We start from the raw sequence: 17,897 nt of genomic DNA, 5'->3' as shown, positions 1-17,897 counted from the left end.
AGGTAGCTTGACCACAGAAGTAAGTACTAGAAATGGGATTTGAACCCAGGACTTCTATTGCCAAATACAGTAGTCTTTTCATTATACCACCGGTATCAAACTCAAATAGAAATGAATTCTTGACTGAGAAAAACCAGAAATTAACATTATGTTGTATTATATTTTTTTATTTTGTTAAATGTTTCCCTATCACATTTTAATCTGGTTTGCTGGCCATTTTGCCTGTAGATCTCTAATTTGATGCCTCTGTACTATATCATACTGTTTCCGTACATGTCATCAGAAATTAGCCCAGACAAACAGCAGTAAACAGAGCTGAATCCTGAGTTTTTAATTTTAACAAACTGGTATTCCAGGTCTTTCTGGAATGTGTGCGCTGCTCCACCACCCATGCGAGATAGTATAAACTACAAAAAGAGCAGAGCTGGGGGAGGGAGAGAGAGCAGAACCAAGATGGTGGAGTTGTAGGAAGCAGTACCACCAACCAAGTTCTCCCCTCCAAAAAATTCCTGCACACAGATCTTGAAAATTCACCAGATTAAATCCTAATGGGAAAATCCAGAAAAAGTCATTTGTCCGACACAACTAAGTATAGGAAGGTAGAGAGGTCTGTAGACTCTGGGGAGAGGTTGGGCCATGAACACTCCAATACCTAAGGAAAGGTTGAGCACCAAGGCAAGAGGGCATCCCATTACCATGAAGGAGCATCACCAAATCTCTGCTAGGACACTGTTCCAGGGACGGATGGCAACTGGCAACTTTGTCACCAGAAAACCAGTTCTGGGTCTCAGATCTAGGGCAGACTGAGAAAAAGGGGATTGGGAGACTCTGATTTCCAGATTGTTTGGCTTTGGGTAAAATACCAAGAAAGGAGGAAGTTCAGAAGCCAGTAACAGCAGCAATGATGTGCCTCAGACCCTAGGAGCAGAGTAGGTTCTCAGTTCCAACTTGCAGAGGAGTAACTATGGCAAGAATCCCAGACTACCTAAAATTCCATCACTCTGAAAGAATATATCTTTCCATTTCATTTGATAGGTACTGAGTCTAGTAGTATTTGCTGTTGTTCACACCTGAACCTAGATCAGGACCTTGTGACGCTCAGACTGGGGAGCAGCAATGAGACATTGCCCTGGATAGGACCATTTTGAAAGCACTGAAAACCTACCCATCCCTACCCTGTCTGAAAAACAGCATTCATTACCCCAGGAAAGCAGCAACAGGACCAATCAGATCTTCACTCCAGAAGTACACAGAGCCCAGCCCTAACGTCAGATCCAAAGTCTGGAAGTAGACTGGAAGAAAGAACAAACAAAAAATTAATTCCACCATAAAGAACTAGGATGGTAGCCAGGAAGCTCAAGACATAAACCCAAAAGAAGAGAATGACACCAAAACAATTATAAACAAAGTCTCAGAGAAAAACATAGCTTAGGCACAACAACTAGAATTCCTGGAAGAGAAGAAATGAGTTGAAAAAAAATGTTTTTAAATGAGATGAGAACAGTGAGGGAAAAAGTTGGAAAAGAAATGAAAGTTATAAAAGAAAGAAATGGATTTTTTCTGGAGGGCTATGAAATCTTTCAATTGGTATTTCATTTTCCATGTTCAAAAGTTGTGGGCAGTTCTCTTTTTTATTTCTTGCATTATAGAGTTCATGTTTTTCATTTGTTGTGTTCTTGGAAATCTGTGCTCCTTAGATTGTCTCTATGTTTCTGTCTTGGAGATCAGTATATTTTATTTGAATAGTGAGCATATTTTATTATTTTATTTTTTGCTTCTAGGTTGTCCTTTACTTCTCTGTATTTGTATTCCCAGTCTGTTGTTCTTACTGTTGTTTTTTATGAGACTTCTCATTGTAGAATCCAATTTTTCTGTTCTGCCCACTATTTTTTTTTTTTTTTTTGCTATGCAGGCTATAAATTCTGCTCTCATAATTCTTATTTCTTTTGTGAACCACTCAGGATCAGTAAGTCGTGTTTGCATGTTTTCAAATTCCACAGGGTCTGCATTCTCATTGAGGGTTGGATGATTTTCCTTTGTTTTGCAGTATTTATTCTTAGATGCCTAATCTAAATTTCTAGATCTGTATGGCATATTTCCTTCTTTTGTTAATGTTTTCCATGTTGGGTTGCTGAATGAGCTCAGGATAGTTGTTTCAGGGCATGTTGTTTGTTGTGCCTCCTTTGTTTGAGAGGAGGCACCAGTCAGCTTTTCTTTTTTCCCCGGACACTGGACCATGGGAGATGACTGAAGTTGCTTTTTCTTTGGTGCATAGTATCAGTTTTGGAAAGGTTTGAGAGATCGTAGGGATCAGAAAAACTGTTTAGTTCTACATTTTGTTGGTCACACAACCTAGAAATAAAGGAAACAATTGTAAAGAAAAATTAATAGCTTAGCACATAAGGTAACAAAATCTTCTCAAGCAACTAGCTTCCTGAAATTTAAAATGGTCCAAATAGAGGCCGTATTAAAATCAAAAGACTGAAAATATAGAAGAAAATATAAGGTATATCATAGCAAAAACAACAGATCAGCAAAATTGAGAAAAAAATTAAGAATCAATGGACTATTTGAACACCATAACAAAAGACCTTAGACATCCTGTTTCATGAAATCTTAAAAGAAAACTTCTTGGAACCAGAGGGCAAGGTTGGAGTAGAAAGGATTCATCAATCATGTCCTGAAAGAAAACTCAAAATGGAAATTCCCAGAAAGCAGCCAGAAAGAAAAAAAATTCAAGTACTGAGGAGCCACAGTCAGGTTCACACATAATTTATCAGTCACCACTAAAAAGGAGTGGAGAAATTGGAATAGGATATTCCAGAAGGCAAAAGAAATGAGCTTATAGCCAAGAATAACTTACCCACCAAAACTGAATCTAATGGTTTAGGAGGAAAAAATGGATTTTTAATGAAATAGAAGACATTTAAGCATTCCAGATGAAAAGGCCAGAGTTGCTTAGAAACTTTGAAGTTCAAACACAGTAGTGAAGAGAAACATAAAAAGGTAAACATGAATGAACAGTGATAAGTTACAACAAAAATAACTGCTTACATTCAAATATGGGAAGATGATGAATATGTCCCTTCTGAACCCTGCCATTGAGTCATGGAGGGAGTCCAATTAGACAAGACTCGGGAGTGCTTCTTTTGTGTCTTGATATTCTTAAGAAAAGGATAGAAAGAGAAGGGAAAAAGAATATATTGGAAGATGGAGGAAGGAAAGAACGGTAAGGGGAAATTATCTGACGTTATCAGGGTAACAAGTAAACATCTTTATAATCGAGGAGGAGGTGGAGTTAGTGGCGGACAGTAGAACCTTACTCATCTGTACTAGTCAGAAGAAGAGAAAATACACATACATGCATTTGGGTGTAGAAATACATTTCACTCAACAGGGAAACAGGAAAAGAGGGAAGAGGATTTTAGAGGGAGCAAAGACTTAGGTAGGGATTAATCCTAAGCTAAACAGATTCTAAAAATACACAAAAATAGAACTCTCTTTGACATAACAGAGAATTGAAATCTGAGGGGGATGCCTATAAGTTGAGGAATGACTATGTAAGTTATGATATATAAACATAGTGGAGTACTATTGTGCCATTAGAAAAAGGATGATGAAGGGAATGGTTTCAGAGAACCTGGAAAGATTTGTATGAACTGATATAGAGTGAAGTAGATAAAACTGGAACAGTAGCTTATACATTGGCAACATTATGATAAAATAAACAATTTTGAATGATTAGAAACTTGTATCAGCACAATTACCTACCATGATTCCAGAAGACTGTTGATGAAACATGCCAGCCTTCTGATATGACTTAGAGTGTAGAATGAGACAAAGATTTTTATGTCTGGCCAGTATGGACGTTTGTTTTGACTATAGAGGTTTGTGATAGGTTTTATTTTGCTTTTGTTCTCAATGTTGGAGGTGGAAGGGAGGGTAGTTTGGGTAGGAAGATAAGGCAGACTTTTGTTGGAGTAAATATAATAATAATAAAGAACAGAGACCCATTTGCCTCTTTTAGTGATCCCAATTCACTGTGCTTTACACTTTCTGTTCTGTTTTCCATTCTTCCTCTTCAGCCTAAAGATTCCAAAAATGGACTCTGAAAACCCATTCTCATGCGAAGGATTGTTAAAATGTTGTACTAGTCACTTAGTGTGAATTAGCTACAATTTGTTTCTTTGAATTGGGCTTTTGCTTTATGCCTCTTGAGTCCTTGTACCTTCCTGCCCTGATTTTCTCTTGTCTAAAGAATCTTATTTTCTTCCTGTCTTTATGACAGGAAGGCATTTCTAAGTCCTTATTATTGATAATAATAGGAATATGAGTGTTCCCATAATACCTTACTTTCTTCAGGGAGTTCCACATATGTCACAAACATTCCTTGCAAATAAGGGGTTGTCTTTTATTCACTACCTTTTTGAGAAGCACAAATTGGGGAGGACTTTTGCCTTTCCAGAAGAGAGAGAAGAGGATAGCCTTAGTCACGCAGTCAATAAGTATTGGTGACAGGATTTGAATCAAGGTCTCACTCAATGTGCTGGTCTTTTCATTTCCATAGCCTGTCACTTCACCCTTTCCCAAATACCTTAAGTGTCTTTATTTTCATTTCTAAAATATATCTCCATTATACTAAGGAATAAGAAAAAAATCCACATATTTATGTCAAAATTCTGGTCTTTGAAAGCTTTCATTTAATTTTTTTGTATCTATAACTTTTCTTCTTTCTCCTTGGAGTAATGTAAAGCATAGCCAGTGTTTTTAATAAAAAAAATTGAATACTGTGGAAATAGTATATTAAGTATTGTGTGTAATATACCACCTCTTTTTTTTTTTTTAAACTAAGATGTGAAGGGACTCTTAGTCCTGAAGTCTCTAAAACCATGGTGGAAGGGATCATAGAGGAAGAAGAGGAGGATGAAGAAGGAAGTGAATCTGTTAATAAAAGAAAGAAGGAGGATGATACTGAGGTAATAATTGTTTGCATTTACATATCGTTTTGTATTCATTATCTCATAACACCCACGTGAAGTAGATAATACATAATTATTACCTCCATTTTACTGATGAGGAGACAGGTTCATAATGGTGCCATAATTTACCCGAAGTCATACTAGGAAGGACTACATTCCAGACATGGAGGGCAGATTGTACAAAAGCACAAAGATGAGAGATGGAATAATAAGTTAGAGGATAGCAAGTAAAACAAAGGAACTAAAACCTTCCTGGAAAGGTTAGCTATAGCCAGATTGTGGCAGCTTCTAAACGCTGGAGAGTTATATTTTATTCTAGTGACAACAGGAAGATGTCAAAGGTTCCTTGGGCAGCAGAGTGACATGGTCAAACAGTACTTTAGTGATATTATTTTGAGAGATTTATGGAAGACAGGTTGGAGAAGAGAAAGACTAGAGGCAGTGAGTCCAGTTAGAAGGCTGTAGTCCAGGGCAGAAATGATAAGAGCCATGACTGTAGAAAAAAGGAGACTGTTGTAAGAGATGTGAAGATAGAGGTAACATGACTTGGCAGCTGATTGGATATGAGTGATGAAGATAGGGAAAGAACCAAGTATTACTCCTAGATTATACACCTGGGTGACTGGAAGGAATGTAGGGCTTTTGTCAGAAATAGGAAACTGATAGAAGTGTGGATTTAAGGAGGCAGTTAATGCGTTTTGTTTTGAACATGTTGATTTTGAGATAGCTGTGAGACATCCACTTGGAAATGACTGAGAGGTATTTGGTAATATGACATTGGAGTTGAGAGGAGAAACTTGGGCTGGTTATAGATCTGGGAGTCATCTGTATAGAGATTCATAGGAGTTTATGAGATTACCAAGAGAGAGTGTAGAGAGAGAGGAGATAAGGGCTCTGGAAAAAGAGCTGTAAAAAACCAGTGCTTGGTAAAGGGAGAGGAAGATGAGTGATAATTTAGTGAAAGAGACTGAGGAGGACAAGAAGGAGAAAACCTAAGGAATACAGACTATGCAGAAGCGAGGCAGAGTCAACTGTTTTGACTGCTGCATAGAAGTCAAGATGTGGGAAAATGAAGAAAGGCCATCATATTTAGCATCATTCACAAGCTTGCCATGTGAGTTAGTAATTGATGCACCTTTTCTTCCTATACATAACTGGGTTAATAATAAGTTTTTTGGACTGAACCTGTAATTTCATTGTTATAACAACTCCCAATGAGCAAACTCTGTATAACAATGTAGATTGGTACCTCCTCTGCCACTAATAGAGAATTGCCTAGGGCATTAAATCCCTCCCATAGCCATTATTATGTATCAGAGGTAAGATTACCATTCTGCCTGTCAATAATAAGAGATACTTATGTAGAACTTTACACATTATTTCATTTGATTCTTATAACCACTTTACTACAGGTATTATCACACTTCTAGTACACATAAGGAACCCAAGGCTCAGAGAGGTGAAGTAGTTTGCACAAGATCACACACCTTACATGTTGGAGGCAGCGTTAGAAACCAAATCTCTCCTTCCACTAGAAAAATTTCCTCTCTGCCACACCACCACTAGTTATTCACCCTTCAGAGGAGAATTTGCATTGAAGCATGAGCACGTTAGAGAGGATCTGTACTTGGCAGAATCAAAGAATTGTCAAACACTGGAAATATGAGACTACCCAAATAGAAACTCTCCATTGATCCCTTAGCTCTTCCTTTTACTCATCCCTGCCTCTCTTCATGTGTTCAAATTCTTCTCCTTATCAACTTCTCCCCTCTCTTCTTTATCTAAACAAATTCTACTTTTACTTCAATGCCCAATCTGTGAATGATTCCTGCAGTGCTTCCATTCATATTGGTCTTTTCATTCTGAGCACCAGATTGATAATAAAGTGTGGCAATAAAGCATTTAGTATTAATAATTCTCATTTTAGTACTACTTTTAAGTTCACAAAGCAATTTCATCACATTCACCCTGTGAAGTTGCACAAATATTTTTTATCCCTAATGGACAGAAAAGAAAACTGAGGCTCAGAGAGTTTGTCCCAGGCTTTGTGACTCTAAACCCAAGTGTGTTTTTCACTGTACCTTGAATAGGAAATGAATTACTTTTAAAACATTTGCAAAGCTCTTACTTTGTGCAAAGCAAGTTGCTAAACACTGGGACACAAACAGAGAAGTGGGGCAATTCTCACTCCAAGAGAACTCATGTTCTAATGTGAGACACCACAGATATGAACAGTTTTAGCTGCAAATCATACAGAAAGATAATGTGAACCTTAGGGCACAGTGACAAAGTAGACAATCATGCCTCTTCCGTAATGGCATTTCCATTGATAAAATCATCAATTTCTGATGTTGAACCATTTGACAGAGCCTGGGACTTCAGGAGAGAAAACTTGGGAGAGTCTTTAGCAGCTGTGACTGCTGCTCGTGGCTGCCAGGCCACATCTCCACAGAGATTCCTATGAACAATAAACCATATTTGTAGAAAGCACTTTAAATTTTGCAAAGTGTTTTTTTTTTTCACAATGACCCTGTGAGATATTTTAATGCAAGTGCAGCCCCCAACAGGTGAAGTGACTTGACCTGGGCCACAAGGTTCATCATTGTCTGATGACTCAAACCCAGGTCCCTTGACGTCTACTCCAGCACTCTCTTCACCATTTCACATGGCTCCTAATATTATGTTAGTCATGAGGAAATGGATTTCTGTTAGCTCTACACAAAAATGGTTATCCTTACTTCATGCACACTTCATGTGTACTCTGTTGTATTATCTGCCTCTGGTGCATGAGTCTTGTTTCCCAGCCATATTTTTAACTGTTTAAAGATATGGACTATATCTTTCTGCTTGAATACCCTAAAACACTTGGCATAATGGCGTTTAGAGACTACACAATTGATGGGTCTGGGACTTTATCAATGTGAGTTTCAATACAGAACAAAAGCCTTCCTTATCTTCATCTTTGCAGTTCTTATCCAAGACCTTCTGTAAGTGTTCTATGAAGGATCTACCCAATACAATATAGTTCCTTTGGTTACTTTATTCTCTTTAGATTATTGTTGTAGAACTTGGCAATGTCTGCCTATTATGTCTCACCATTGTTGCATAAGCAGCCTATGTCTCCTTTTCCTAAAAAATATGACCTTGATACGTTTTATGCCGTTTCCCATAGTCAAACCATTGGTGGCAATATGATACAGCCTATTTATATCTGTTATCCATGTTTTCATTGCCTTTTAGTACATTTTCAATTCGGATTCCTTTGAAATCATGATGGTCCATAATTCTTAACCAGATCTTTACTGGGAGATTTTGATCAGACCTATGATTTCAATCAAGCAATAAATAAACATTTATTATTTTAAATATTTTTATTATTTTCAAATTTATTTTTATTTCATTTAATGCAAAAAAATTTATATTTATTTGTACTTATATATTTTATGTTTTATTTTTATTATACTAATTATTTATTAAATATTTATTAGATTAAGCATCAGTTATATTCAGGCACTGTGATGAGCACTGGAGATACAAAAAAAGGCAAAAGACAGTCCCTGCCCTCAGAGAGCTTACAGCTTAATAATGAGAGAGAAACATGCAAACAAATACATGTAGAAAGCAAGCTATATACAGATAAATATGGAGTAATTAATAGGAAGAAGGCATTGAAATTAAGAGGTGTTGAGGAAGCCTTCTTGTAGAAAGTGGGAATTAATTAGGACTTAAAGGTAGCCAATGAGGTCAGTAGTTGGAGCAGAGGAGGAAGAATATTCTAGGCCAGAAAAAATGCCTACAGCCTGAAGAGATGGAGTGTCTTGTTTGTGAAATAGCTAAGAGGTCAATGTCACTGGGTTGGAGAATCCATGTCAGGGAGTAAGATATAAGAAGACCAGAAAGGGAGAGAGGAAGGGGGCTCGGTTATGAAGGGTTTTGAATGCCAGATAGAACATTTTATTTGATCCTGGAGAAAATTGGAAGCCACTGGAGTTTATTGGTTTGAGGGTGGGAGGAAGGTGGTAACATCTTGTAAAATGAAGAGTTTGAATTAAATAAACTTGAAGGCTCCCTGATCTAAATCTGTGATTATGTGGTCCTTTGGTATGATCTTACTAGATTCTGGAACCAACACTTTGTCCGTTTTCATCAACTGTCCAAGATACACATGTTGATTAATTAACTTGATGGGCTCTTCTTCAGCTGCATGCCATTTTCTGTTTAGTTTTTAAACTTCTATTTAGCCTTTCGAAGTAGTTTCCAGATACTTCTCCCCTTGGTAGTGTCTTGGTATATTTAGTGATGCACAGATAATTCCAACTTTATTTAATTTATTCTGCCTGTCAGTAATAACTTCCACCTTTGGATCTCATACATATTTTGTTCACAAAACACCTCACCTTAATATATATTCATCTAATTGTGTATATTATGGTTTTCTGTATTTCTTATTCCACTAATATCTCATGTATATGGTACTAAGGCTAGATATATAGCTATAAGAGTTATATGTATGGAGGTAATAATTAAATTCACAGGTTTTGATGAAGTTCTTTTTATTTTAGCCAAACTGGCCTTCTCTCTGTTCTTCACACATGTCACACCATCTCCTATTTCCATGCCTTTGCACTGACTATTCCCCAATACCTGAAATGCACTCTCTTCTCATCTTTACCTCATAAGAGTCCCTTTCTTCCTTCAACATGAAATTCTTCCTAATGCCCCCAGCTGGATTGACTTCATAATAACTCTTTGAGCCATAGGTATTAGTTTAGTTAGATAGTTAGTTAGTTTAGTTAATTAGATGAGAAAACTGAAGGTCAAAGCCTTTAAATGACTTGCACAGGGCCACCTATCTACTGTCTGAGGCAGAATTTGAATCTAAGTCTTCCAGACTCTAAGAGCAGCACTATAGCTGAGGCAGCTAGGCGGCACCATAGTGCATAGAGTGCTGGGCCTACAATCAGGAAGACCTGAGTAGAAATGTGGCCTCAGATATTTACTAGTTATGTGACCCTGAGGAAGTCACTTACCCTTTGTCTGCCTCAGTTTCCTCAACTGTGAAATGGGAGTGATAACAGCACCTTCCTCCTAGGATTGTTGTGAGGATTAAAAGAAAAAAAATGTATAAAGCTATTACCACAATGCATGACATATAGTAGTTACTTAATGAATGCTTATTCCCTTTCCCTTTATAACTCTTAAATTAAATTGTCTGAGTACTACATTGGGCCAACCAGACTTTGTATTTCTAATAGTGTAGAATTTTTTTACTTGTGTGGTCCCACCAGCTTGCTAGATGAACATTTTAAGGGGGTATTTAGGGATCCAGACTTAAAGGTAGATGATTCTTTTCTTCCTGCCCACATCTCAGAAGTGCTAGGATCTGTCATATTTCTTGTTTCCCTTGATAGTTTCTCTAAATTTTCCTTGAGTATGTTAATGTTGCCTAGATCTCTCTGCCCCATCACATTCTACCATGAATCATGCTAATTAGGGTAAATATTTTATCCTCACCCTGTTAGAGCTCAAAATTCCCTAAGGGTAAAAATTATGTCATTTGTCATCATTCTATCCCCAACACCATACCTTGTATATAGTAAGAACCTAGTAAATCTCCGTTAAATTATTGCTCTTTTTCTCTGATTGTAGTCCTTTGCCTAACTTTTTCTCTTTCCTTTTAGACCAAGAAGGACCATCCATACACCTGGAGAATTGAACTGGCAAAAACAGAAAAGTATTGGGATGGTTGGTTCAGAGGCTTATCCAATCTCTTCCTTAGCTGCCCTATTCCTAAGCTACTGCTTCTGGCAGGTAAGTGGCTGTTTTTTGTGAATATGCTATTTAGGATGGTGCTTATTAAAGCAGTTTACCAAGTAGATCGTGACTTCAATAGTGAAGTTCATGAGAATTCCACTCTCTTAACTCCCACCTCCTCAGAACCACATAAAATTTTTCCCTATTTCTGTGATCTCATATCCTGGTATTTTTTTTCTTTTTAAAAAAATAATTAATTTTTTTTATTATCACATTTTTTTAATACCAAAATTTCTCCTGGCATCCTCCCCTTCTCTACTTGCGGAGCAGGAGAGGGAAAGATATATATAGATATAGATTCCATAAACAAGTAATATTTTTAAAGAAGAAAGAAGACAAAAATCAACAAAACTTCAGTACATTGAAAAAGCTTGAAAGTATTTGAATTGTATCACAGTCACGGACATCCTTCTGGGTAGGATGTGGGTGTCTTCTCATATCTCTTCTTGGGAGTTGTGTGTGTTCATTGTAATTTGCAACTTTCACTTTTTGATTATTTAGTGGTTGTTCTTTATATTGTCTTAGTCATTATGTGTGTTGTTTTCTTAGCTCTAAATACTTCGCTTTTCATCATTTCATGTAAATTTTTCCATGAATCTCTATTCATATTTACCATTTCTTATAATAATATATTATTATATAATATACACAGTGGCACAGTGTCAGTCAACAAACATTAATTAAGTGCCTACTAAGTACCAGGCACTGTATTAAGTACTGGGTATACAAAGAAAGGCAACCCTCCTCCCAAAAAAACCCAAACAAACAGGCCCTACTCTCAAGGAACTCACATTCTAATATGAGTAATATTCTATTACATTCATGTTCCACAATTTATTTATTCCCCAGTCAGTGGTCATCTACTTTGTTTCCAACTCTTTGCTCCCGCAAAAATTGTTGCTATAAATTTTTTTGTTTATATGGGGACTTTCTTTTTACCAGTGGCTTCCTTGGTTTATAAACCTAGTAATAGCAAAATCTTTGGGTCCGAGGATATGGACATTCACTTTATTTGCCTATTCCAAATTGCTTTCCAGAATATTTAATGATTGACAGCTACACCCAACAATGCAGTAAGATGCCTAGCTTCCCACAACCCCTCCAACATTGATAATTCTCATCTTTTATCATTTTTGCCAATTTCCATGGTATGAGATGAAACCTAGGGTTGTTTTGATTTGCATTCTTTTATCATTAGTAATTTGGATCGTTCTTACATATGCTTAATAGTTCATAATTATTCTTTTGAGACTTGTTTATTTGTATCATTTGACTACTTATCTATTGATTGAGCTGATGTTTTTTGTATATTATTACCCACTGCCTCATGAGACAGGACATAGAATCCAGTGAAATGGGATCTGGTTCCTTTTCAGGTTCTGGGAATTTGAATTAATCTGGGTCCATCTGGAGTGATCTCATAACTTAAGTTATACTATTCCATCCCCTTGGTGTGAGCTACGATTGGCACCCCTGCATTGCATTTTCTTCTTCATTAAGTCCTGATCTCCCTCTCAAGCTTAAACATTGTTTGGTGGTAATGTCCTCAGAAAGCATTAGAGAATCAAAAAAGTTGTCTTGAGATGGAGGTAGAAAAGAAATCATCAAGAAATCATCACAGAATTGAGTTTGAGCAAAGTGCATGAGGACCTTAGTTTTCAGTCAGTCAGAAAGCATTAATTAAACGCCTCCTGTATGCCATACATCATGGCATATGCTCTAGGGATACAGATACAAAACTGAAACGATTCCAGCTCTTCAGGAACTTTTATTCAAATGGGAGAGGCAACAAATACATCTGTGAGTACATATAGAATAAATGTAAAGACGATAAATATAAATAATAAAAGTAGTTCACAGAGTTTTCCTGTGCCGGTCTCTAACCTGGAATGACGAAGCAGATCCGGCCAGAGGCAGCGTGCCAGGAATCAAGTCGTGGTTGAATTAATTAGTTTCATGATAAGGAATAGATTTGCAAATCAAGAATTCTCCTGGTCAGAATTCCTCCTTGCTTTAGTGAAGGCAAAGATATATTACAGTTGGGAAGGGAGGGAAAAAGGAATTACAAACAATCATTTCCAGGACTTGGGTGGCTTTCCATGACAAATGTATGAGTCCACAATACAGGTGTTCTGGAGTTCTGTAGAAACTGTATTATTTCAAGTCCTTGGGGTTCATTACACGGTGGGGCACAGGACCAGAGTTTTATGATGGGAACACATTCTAAAATCTTTCATTGCTACACTTAAAGTACACAGGCAAAGGAATGTAGTGATTGTGAGTGTTGTCAAGGGTTTCAAGCTGCATGGTAAGCTTCTGACTCCCAAGTCAGAATCTTCTGGTGAAATGAAGTTCTGAGAAATCTAAATTATTAGGATATTCATTATATATATCATGTCAATTAATATGAAAATCATAATTCCCTTCATGTACTTAAAACACAAGCTTGTTTGGGAGAAAGGGTCCTAGCAGTTGTGGGCCTCAGGAAAGACTTCATGCTCATTGAATCTTGAAGTAAGAATTGGAGGAGAGGAGGGAATACATTCTGAGCATGAGAAATAGCCAGTGTAAAGGCACTGAAACAAGATATTGAAATGTCTCATGTTAGGTTTAGAAAAGAAGACCAATTATGCCAGATTTTGAATGGTTTGGGAGGAGGGATTCAGCAATTCATAGAACTTTCTCCTGCCTGATTTTTGTAGCACAGAGGCTTTCCCTTTTCATGTTGATTCTATGCTGGATAAAATGGCAAGCTTCTTTGAGAGGTGCATTTTTGAGAATGTAAATATTTTGAGCTTAAATCAATCATGAGCATTTGTTAAGTAGCTACTCTCCTGCTAGACACTACACTAAGCATTATGAATCCAAAGATAAAAGCAAAATAGTCCCTGCTGCCCAAGAGGTTATGTTTTAATGGAGAGCAGTACATATGCACGTGTAGGTCTCTCCAGATATATGTAAAATAGCTGCAAGGTAACCTTAGAAGAAAAGAAACTAGCAGGGAAGGGAGGGGGCATGGGCACCAGAAAGGGTGATTTGTGGATGGTGACATTTGAGCTAGGTCTTAAAGGAAAATAAATTTTGCATATGCCATTTCAAGTCTGAAAAGACATTGGCTTGAGTTGAGAAATTATGCTGGTACAACTGAGCAGAAAATTTTGATAATAATTATTTTTTACTTGATTAATTGACACTTGGAATAGTGTATTTCATTTTGGGTACCACATTTTAGGTGGAACATTAACATAATAGCATGTGCCAGGATGATGAAGGGACTGAAAACCTGGCCTTAGGAGAATTAATTGGAAATTTTAGCCAAAGGAAGGGAAATGAATGGAGGAGCATAAGAGTTGTCTTCAAGTTTTTGAAACACTAGCTTGTAAAAGAAAGATTAGACTTAACCAACATGGTACTGGAGTTCAGAATTTAGACTAGGTATAAAATTATAGTGCTATCAAATAATCATGGATATTCTAACATGGAATGAGTTATCTCAGGAAGAAATGAGTTCCCTAATCAGCCAGAACTAGATGACCAGTTGAGAGTGTTTTAGAAGGGATTTCTATTTCGATATGGTTGAACTAGGTGGCCAGTGAGGTCCTTGCCATTCCTGAGGATTCTATATGATCCCATGTTCAATCAACAGAGTTAATATCATAAATTTAGATCAGAAAGAGACGTTAGAGGTCATCTAGGCCAAACCTCTTCTTTACAAAAAAAAAAAAAAAAAGATGAAGAAATTGAGGCCCAGAAGAATTAAGTGACCTGCCTGTGGGCATATAGGTCATTGTTTGAGCCAGTTTCAGAGGATATCCTCCTAAATAAACCCTTCATGGTGTTTCTTCTTTGTTCTAGGTGTTGACAGGCTAGATAAAGATCTCACAATTGGCCAGATGCAAGGTAAGTTCTTCAAGCAACCAAGCATTTCTTAAGTTCTTATTCTATGCCATACATTGTGGTAGACACTCACTAAAGATACCAAGATAAAAATGAAACAATCCCTACCGTTAAGAAACTTACGGTATAGCTGGAGATCCAATATATACAAATCTACACCAACAACATATGTATAAAGTAATTGGAGGGGAGACACTAGCAGCTGAGGGTTTAGGAAAGACTTTTATGTACAAAGTGGTGTTTGAGCTGATCCTCAGAGGAAAGTAGCGATTTTGTGAGGTAGAGGTAAGAAGGAAAGGAGCACACTCCAAGCATTGTGGGAAAGACAACCATTACAAAGACAGAGACAGGAAATGGACTGTCAAGTATAAGAAACAGTAAAAAATCCACTTTGGCTGGACTATAGTGTGTATAAAGCAGAGTAATATGTAATAATGCTAAAAAGGTAGACTGAGGTCATTTCATAAATGCCTTTAAATGACCCACAGAGTTTATAGTTGATCCCAGGGGTAAAAGGAAACCATGGGACTTTATTGAGTGAGAGAGTGACATAGTTAGACCTACATTTAAAGAAAATCACTTTGCCATCAATGTGGAGGTTAGATTGAGGAAGGAAGATATTTGAAACATGGAGACCAGTTAGGTAGCTATTGCAGTAATCCAAATGAGAGGTGATGAGGGCATGAATGGTGAGTGTGAGAGTGAAGGAAAGAGGATGAATATGAGAATTGTGGAGGTAAAAATGACAAGATTTGCCAACTGATTAGCTGTGTGGGGTGGGTGAGAGGAAACAAGGATAACACTGAGTTTGCAAATTAGAGTTACTGAAAGCATAGTAGTATCTTTGACAGGAATTAGGTATGTTTGGAAGAGATTTTAGGGGAGAAATAATGAATTCTCTTTTGAAATATGTTGTATTAGAGATGCCTAAGGAACCTTCAATTCATAATATTGTTCTATGGGCAGTTGGTAATGCTGAACTGGTGCTTTGGAGAGACACTAGGTCTGGATATATAGATCTGAGAGTCATCAAAATAGAGATGATAAATTGAACCTATGTGAGCTTATGAAGTCACCAAAAGAAAGTATAGAGAGAGATGAGACAAAGACCCTGAATCCAGACACAGGTAGGGAGCATGCCATGATAGGAATGATGAGCCAGCGCAGAAAGCTAAGAGCAGCCACATGAGTGTTTTATTAAGTGCCTTCTATGTGCCAGGTACCATTCTAAGTGCTGGATTCACATTTAGCTTTCAGTCTAATACCTCCCATATGTTTTTCAAACAAATTGCTATCTAACCACCCACAATCCCCCCATCTTATATTTATGAAGTCTTTTTTTTTTAAACTTAAGTGTAAAACCTTACTCTTATCCCTGTTAAATTTCATATTATTCTAGCTTGTAGAAAATCCTTTTGGATATTGTTTGTCATTCAGTCTGCCTTCTATTTTTGGTGTCCTTTACAAATTTCATAAGGATACTCTCTATGCCTTTACCCAAGTCACTGATAAAAATGTCAAGTTAACACAAGGTCATACAGAGCTTCCAGGACACTCTACTGGAAATGTCTTTGTTAATTAATGTTAGACCATTAATGACCATTCATTTTAGCTAGTTCAGAATTTTATCTAATTGTACAATTGTTTAGGCCACATCTTTCCGAGTTTCCCATAAGAATAGCCTTATAGACTTTATCAGATATTTTATTAAGATTTGTTGTGTTTGTCCTTCGTTTTCAAAGAGGACCATGACATCAGGGAAATAATGGCATGACTTGCAGTTGACTTTGATTTGAGTGAGAGAGAGCTGTGCAAGGTCACCGGCCTCACTTTCTCCTCCACAGCCATCTGGATCCAATGACCAGATATTCATCTGGATGACTGAAGATGGTCCAAAATGCAGGGGAAACCCTTGCTCTTTTAAGCTAAAACCTTTTCATGCACTCACTTAAAGTGAGACTGAGCTGCCTAAATGAGGACTTCACTCAGTGGGCTTATTAAGATATAAATAAATAATATATACCCACACATATATAATATCTATACATATATTCACACATACATGTATAGATACACACATATTCATACACATACACATATGTGCATATTCATGCACATACATACATGTATATACACACACATACATATGTACATATATATCATTTCCCTGGTATTTTAGTAGCCCTGCACAAAAGGAAATAAGCTTAGTTTTGCCCCTTGCCCTATTCTTGATAAACTCCTGTTGACTCTTTGTGATCATTTCTTCCTTTTACAGAAGTTCACTTACCAGCTCATTAGTAATATATTCTAGAATTTTGCTGGGAATTGAAGTCAGACTCACATGTTTATAATTTGCAGCTTCCATTTTCTTTTTTTTTTTTTTTTTCAAAATAAGAACATTTGCCTTTTTCCATTCCTTAGTTACCTCTCCCATTCTCCATTATATTTTAGATATTATCAGTATTGACCTAACAGTCATATGTACCTGTTTTTCAGTATCTAAGGGTCCACTGTTTTGTTTTTTTACCTAGTATAATGTGGGCCATTTTATTTGAATTCATCAAGGGGAACCAGGTGCTTTTTCACCAGCTCCTTAGTTAACTTGAATATCAGCTCCCTACCACCTACCTTTGTTCTGTCCTTTCCAGTCCATAAATCAGTGTCCTTTATAAGAAAACCAAAGCTGCTCTGCCTTTTCCCTGCCATCAGTTATTATAATCCCATCTACCTTGATCCATGTCCCTATCATTTCATTGATCTTCCCTTCCCCCAGTATAGCCTTTATAAATTCTTGTCAGGGCTTTTTTTCCTATCATTCTATTGCAAGTTTCTCTATCTAGTCCTGCCTCCTACTCTGAAAAGAGCACAAGATTTGTTCTGTTATCTACTGAAAGGGGCAGTATCGGCTTCATAGTAGTGAGATTTTTAAGGTTCAATACAGTTTAACTGAAAGGAAACAGTGTAAGGCAGTGAAGATAAACAGCCAGCCCTGGGTCATTTTTATCCATCAATTCATTCAGTTTCTCCTTTTGGTTCTTTTATGTGTTCATGTGGAGGTAGAAACATGATGCTAGCCTCTGGGGCCACCAGCAGTTTTTTACACAAAAGAACACCTGGGTCATAGTTGATTCCTTTGACAGCATGCACCCTTACCAGATGGCACAGTTTGTTCTTTCAGATACTTCTGTGCAAATCTCAAGAGCAAAA

General features: G+C 37.0%; 1 protein-coding gene across 4 annotated transcripts in view; it reads left to right on the top strand.

Annotated features, from left to right (window-relative positions):
• The window catches only part of PPME1 (protein phosphatase methylesterase 1), a 67,858-nt gene that overhangs the window by 38,349 nt on the left and 11,612 nt on the right, over window positions 1–17,897 (top strand). For all 4 annotated transcript variants that reach the window (XM_072610878.1, XM_072610880.1, XM_072610879.1 and 1 more), the window contains exons 9-11: window positions 4,853–4,976; window positions 10,661–10,790; window positions 14,649–14,693. In XM_072610878.1, the coding sequence (XP_072466979.1) occupies window positions 4,853–4,976; window positions 10,661–10,790; window positions 14,649–14,693 (299 nt within the window). The remainder of the gene's footprint in view (window positions 1–4,852; window positions 4,977–10,660; window positions 10,791–14,648; window positions 14,694–17,897) is intronic.

The sequence above is a fragment of the Notamacropus eugenii genome, chromosome 5 (genome assembly GCF_028372415.1).
Source record: "Notamacropus eugenii isolate mMacEug1 chromosome 5, mMacEug1.pri_v2, whole genome shotgun sequence".
NCBI classification, from domain to species: domain Eukaryota; kingdom Metazoa; phylum Chordata; class Mammalia; order Diprotodontia; family Macropodidae; genus Notamacropus; species Notamacropus eugenii.
This window is presented reverse-complemented; position numbering and strand designations above follow the sequence as displayed.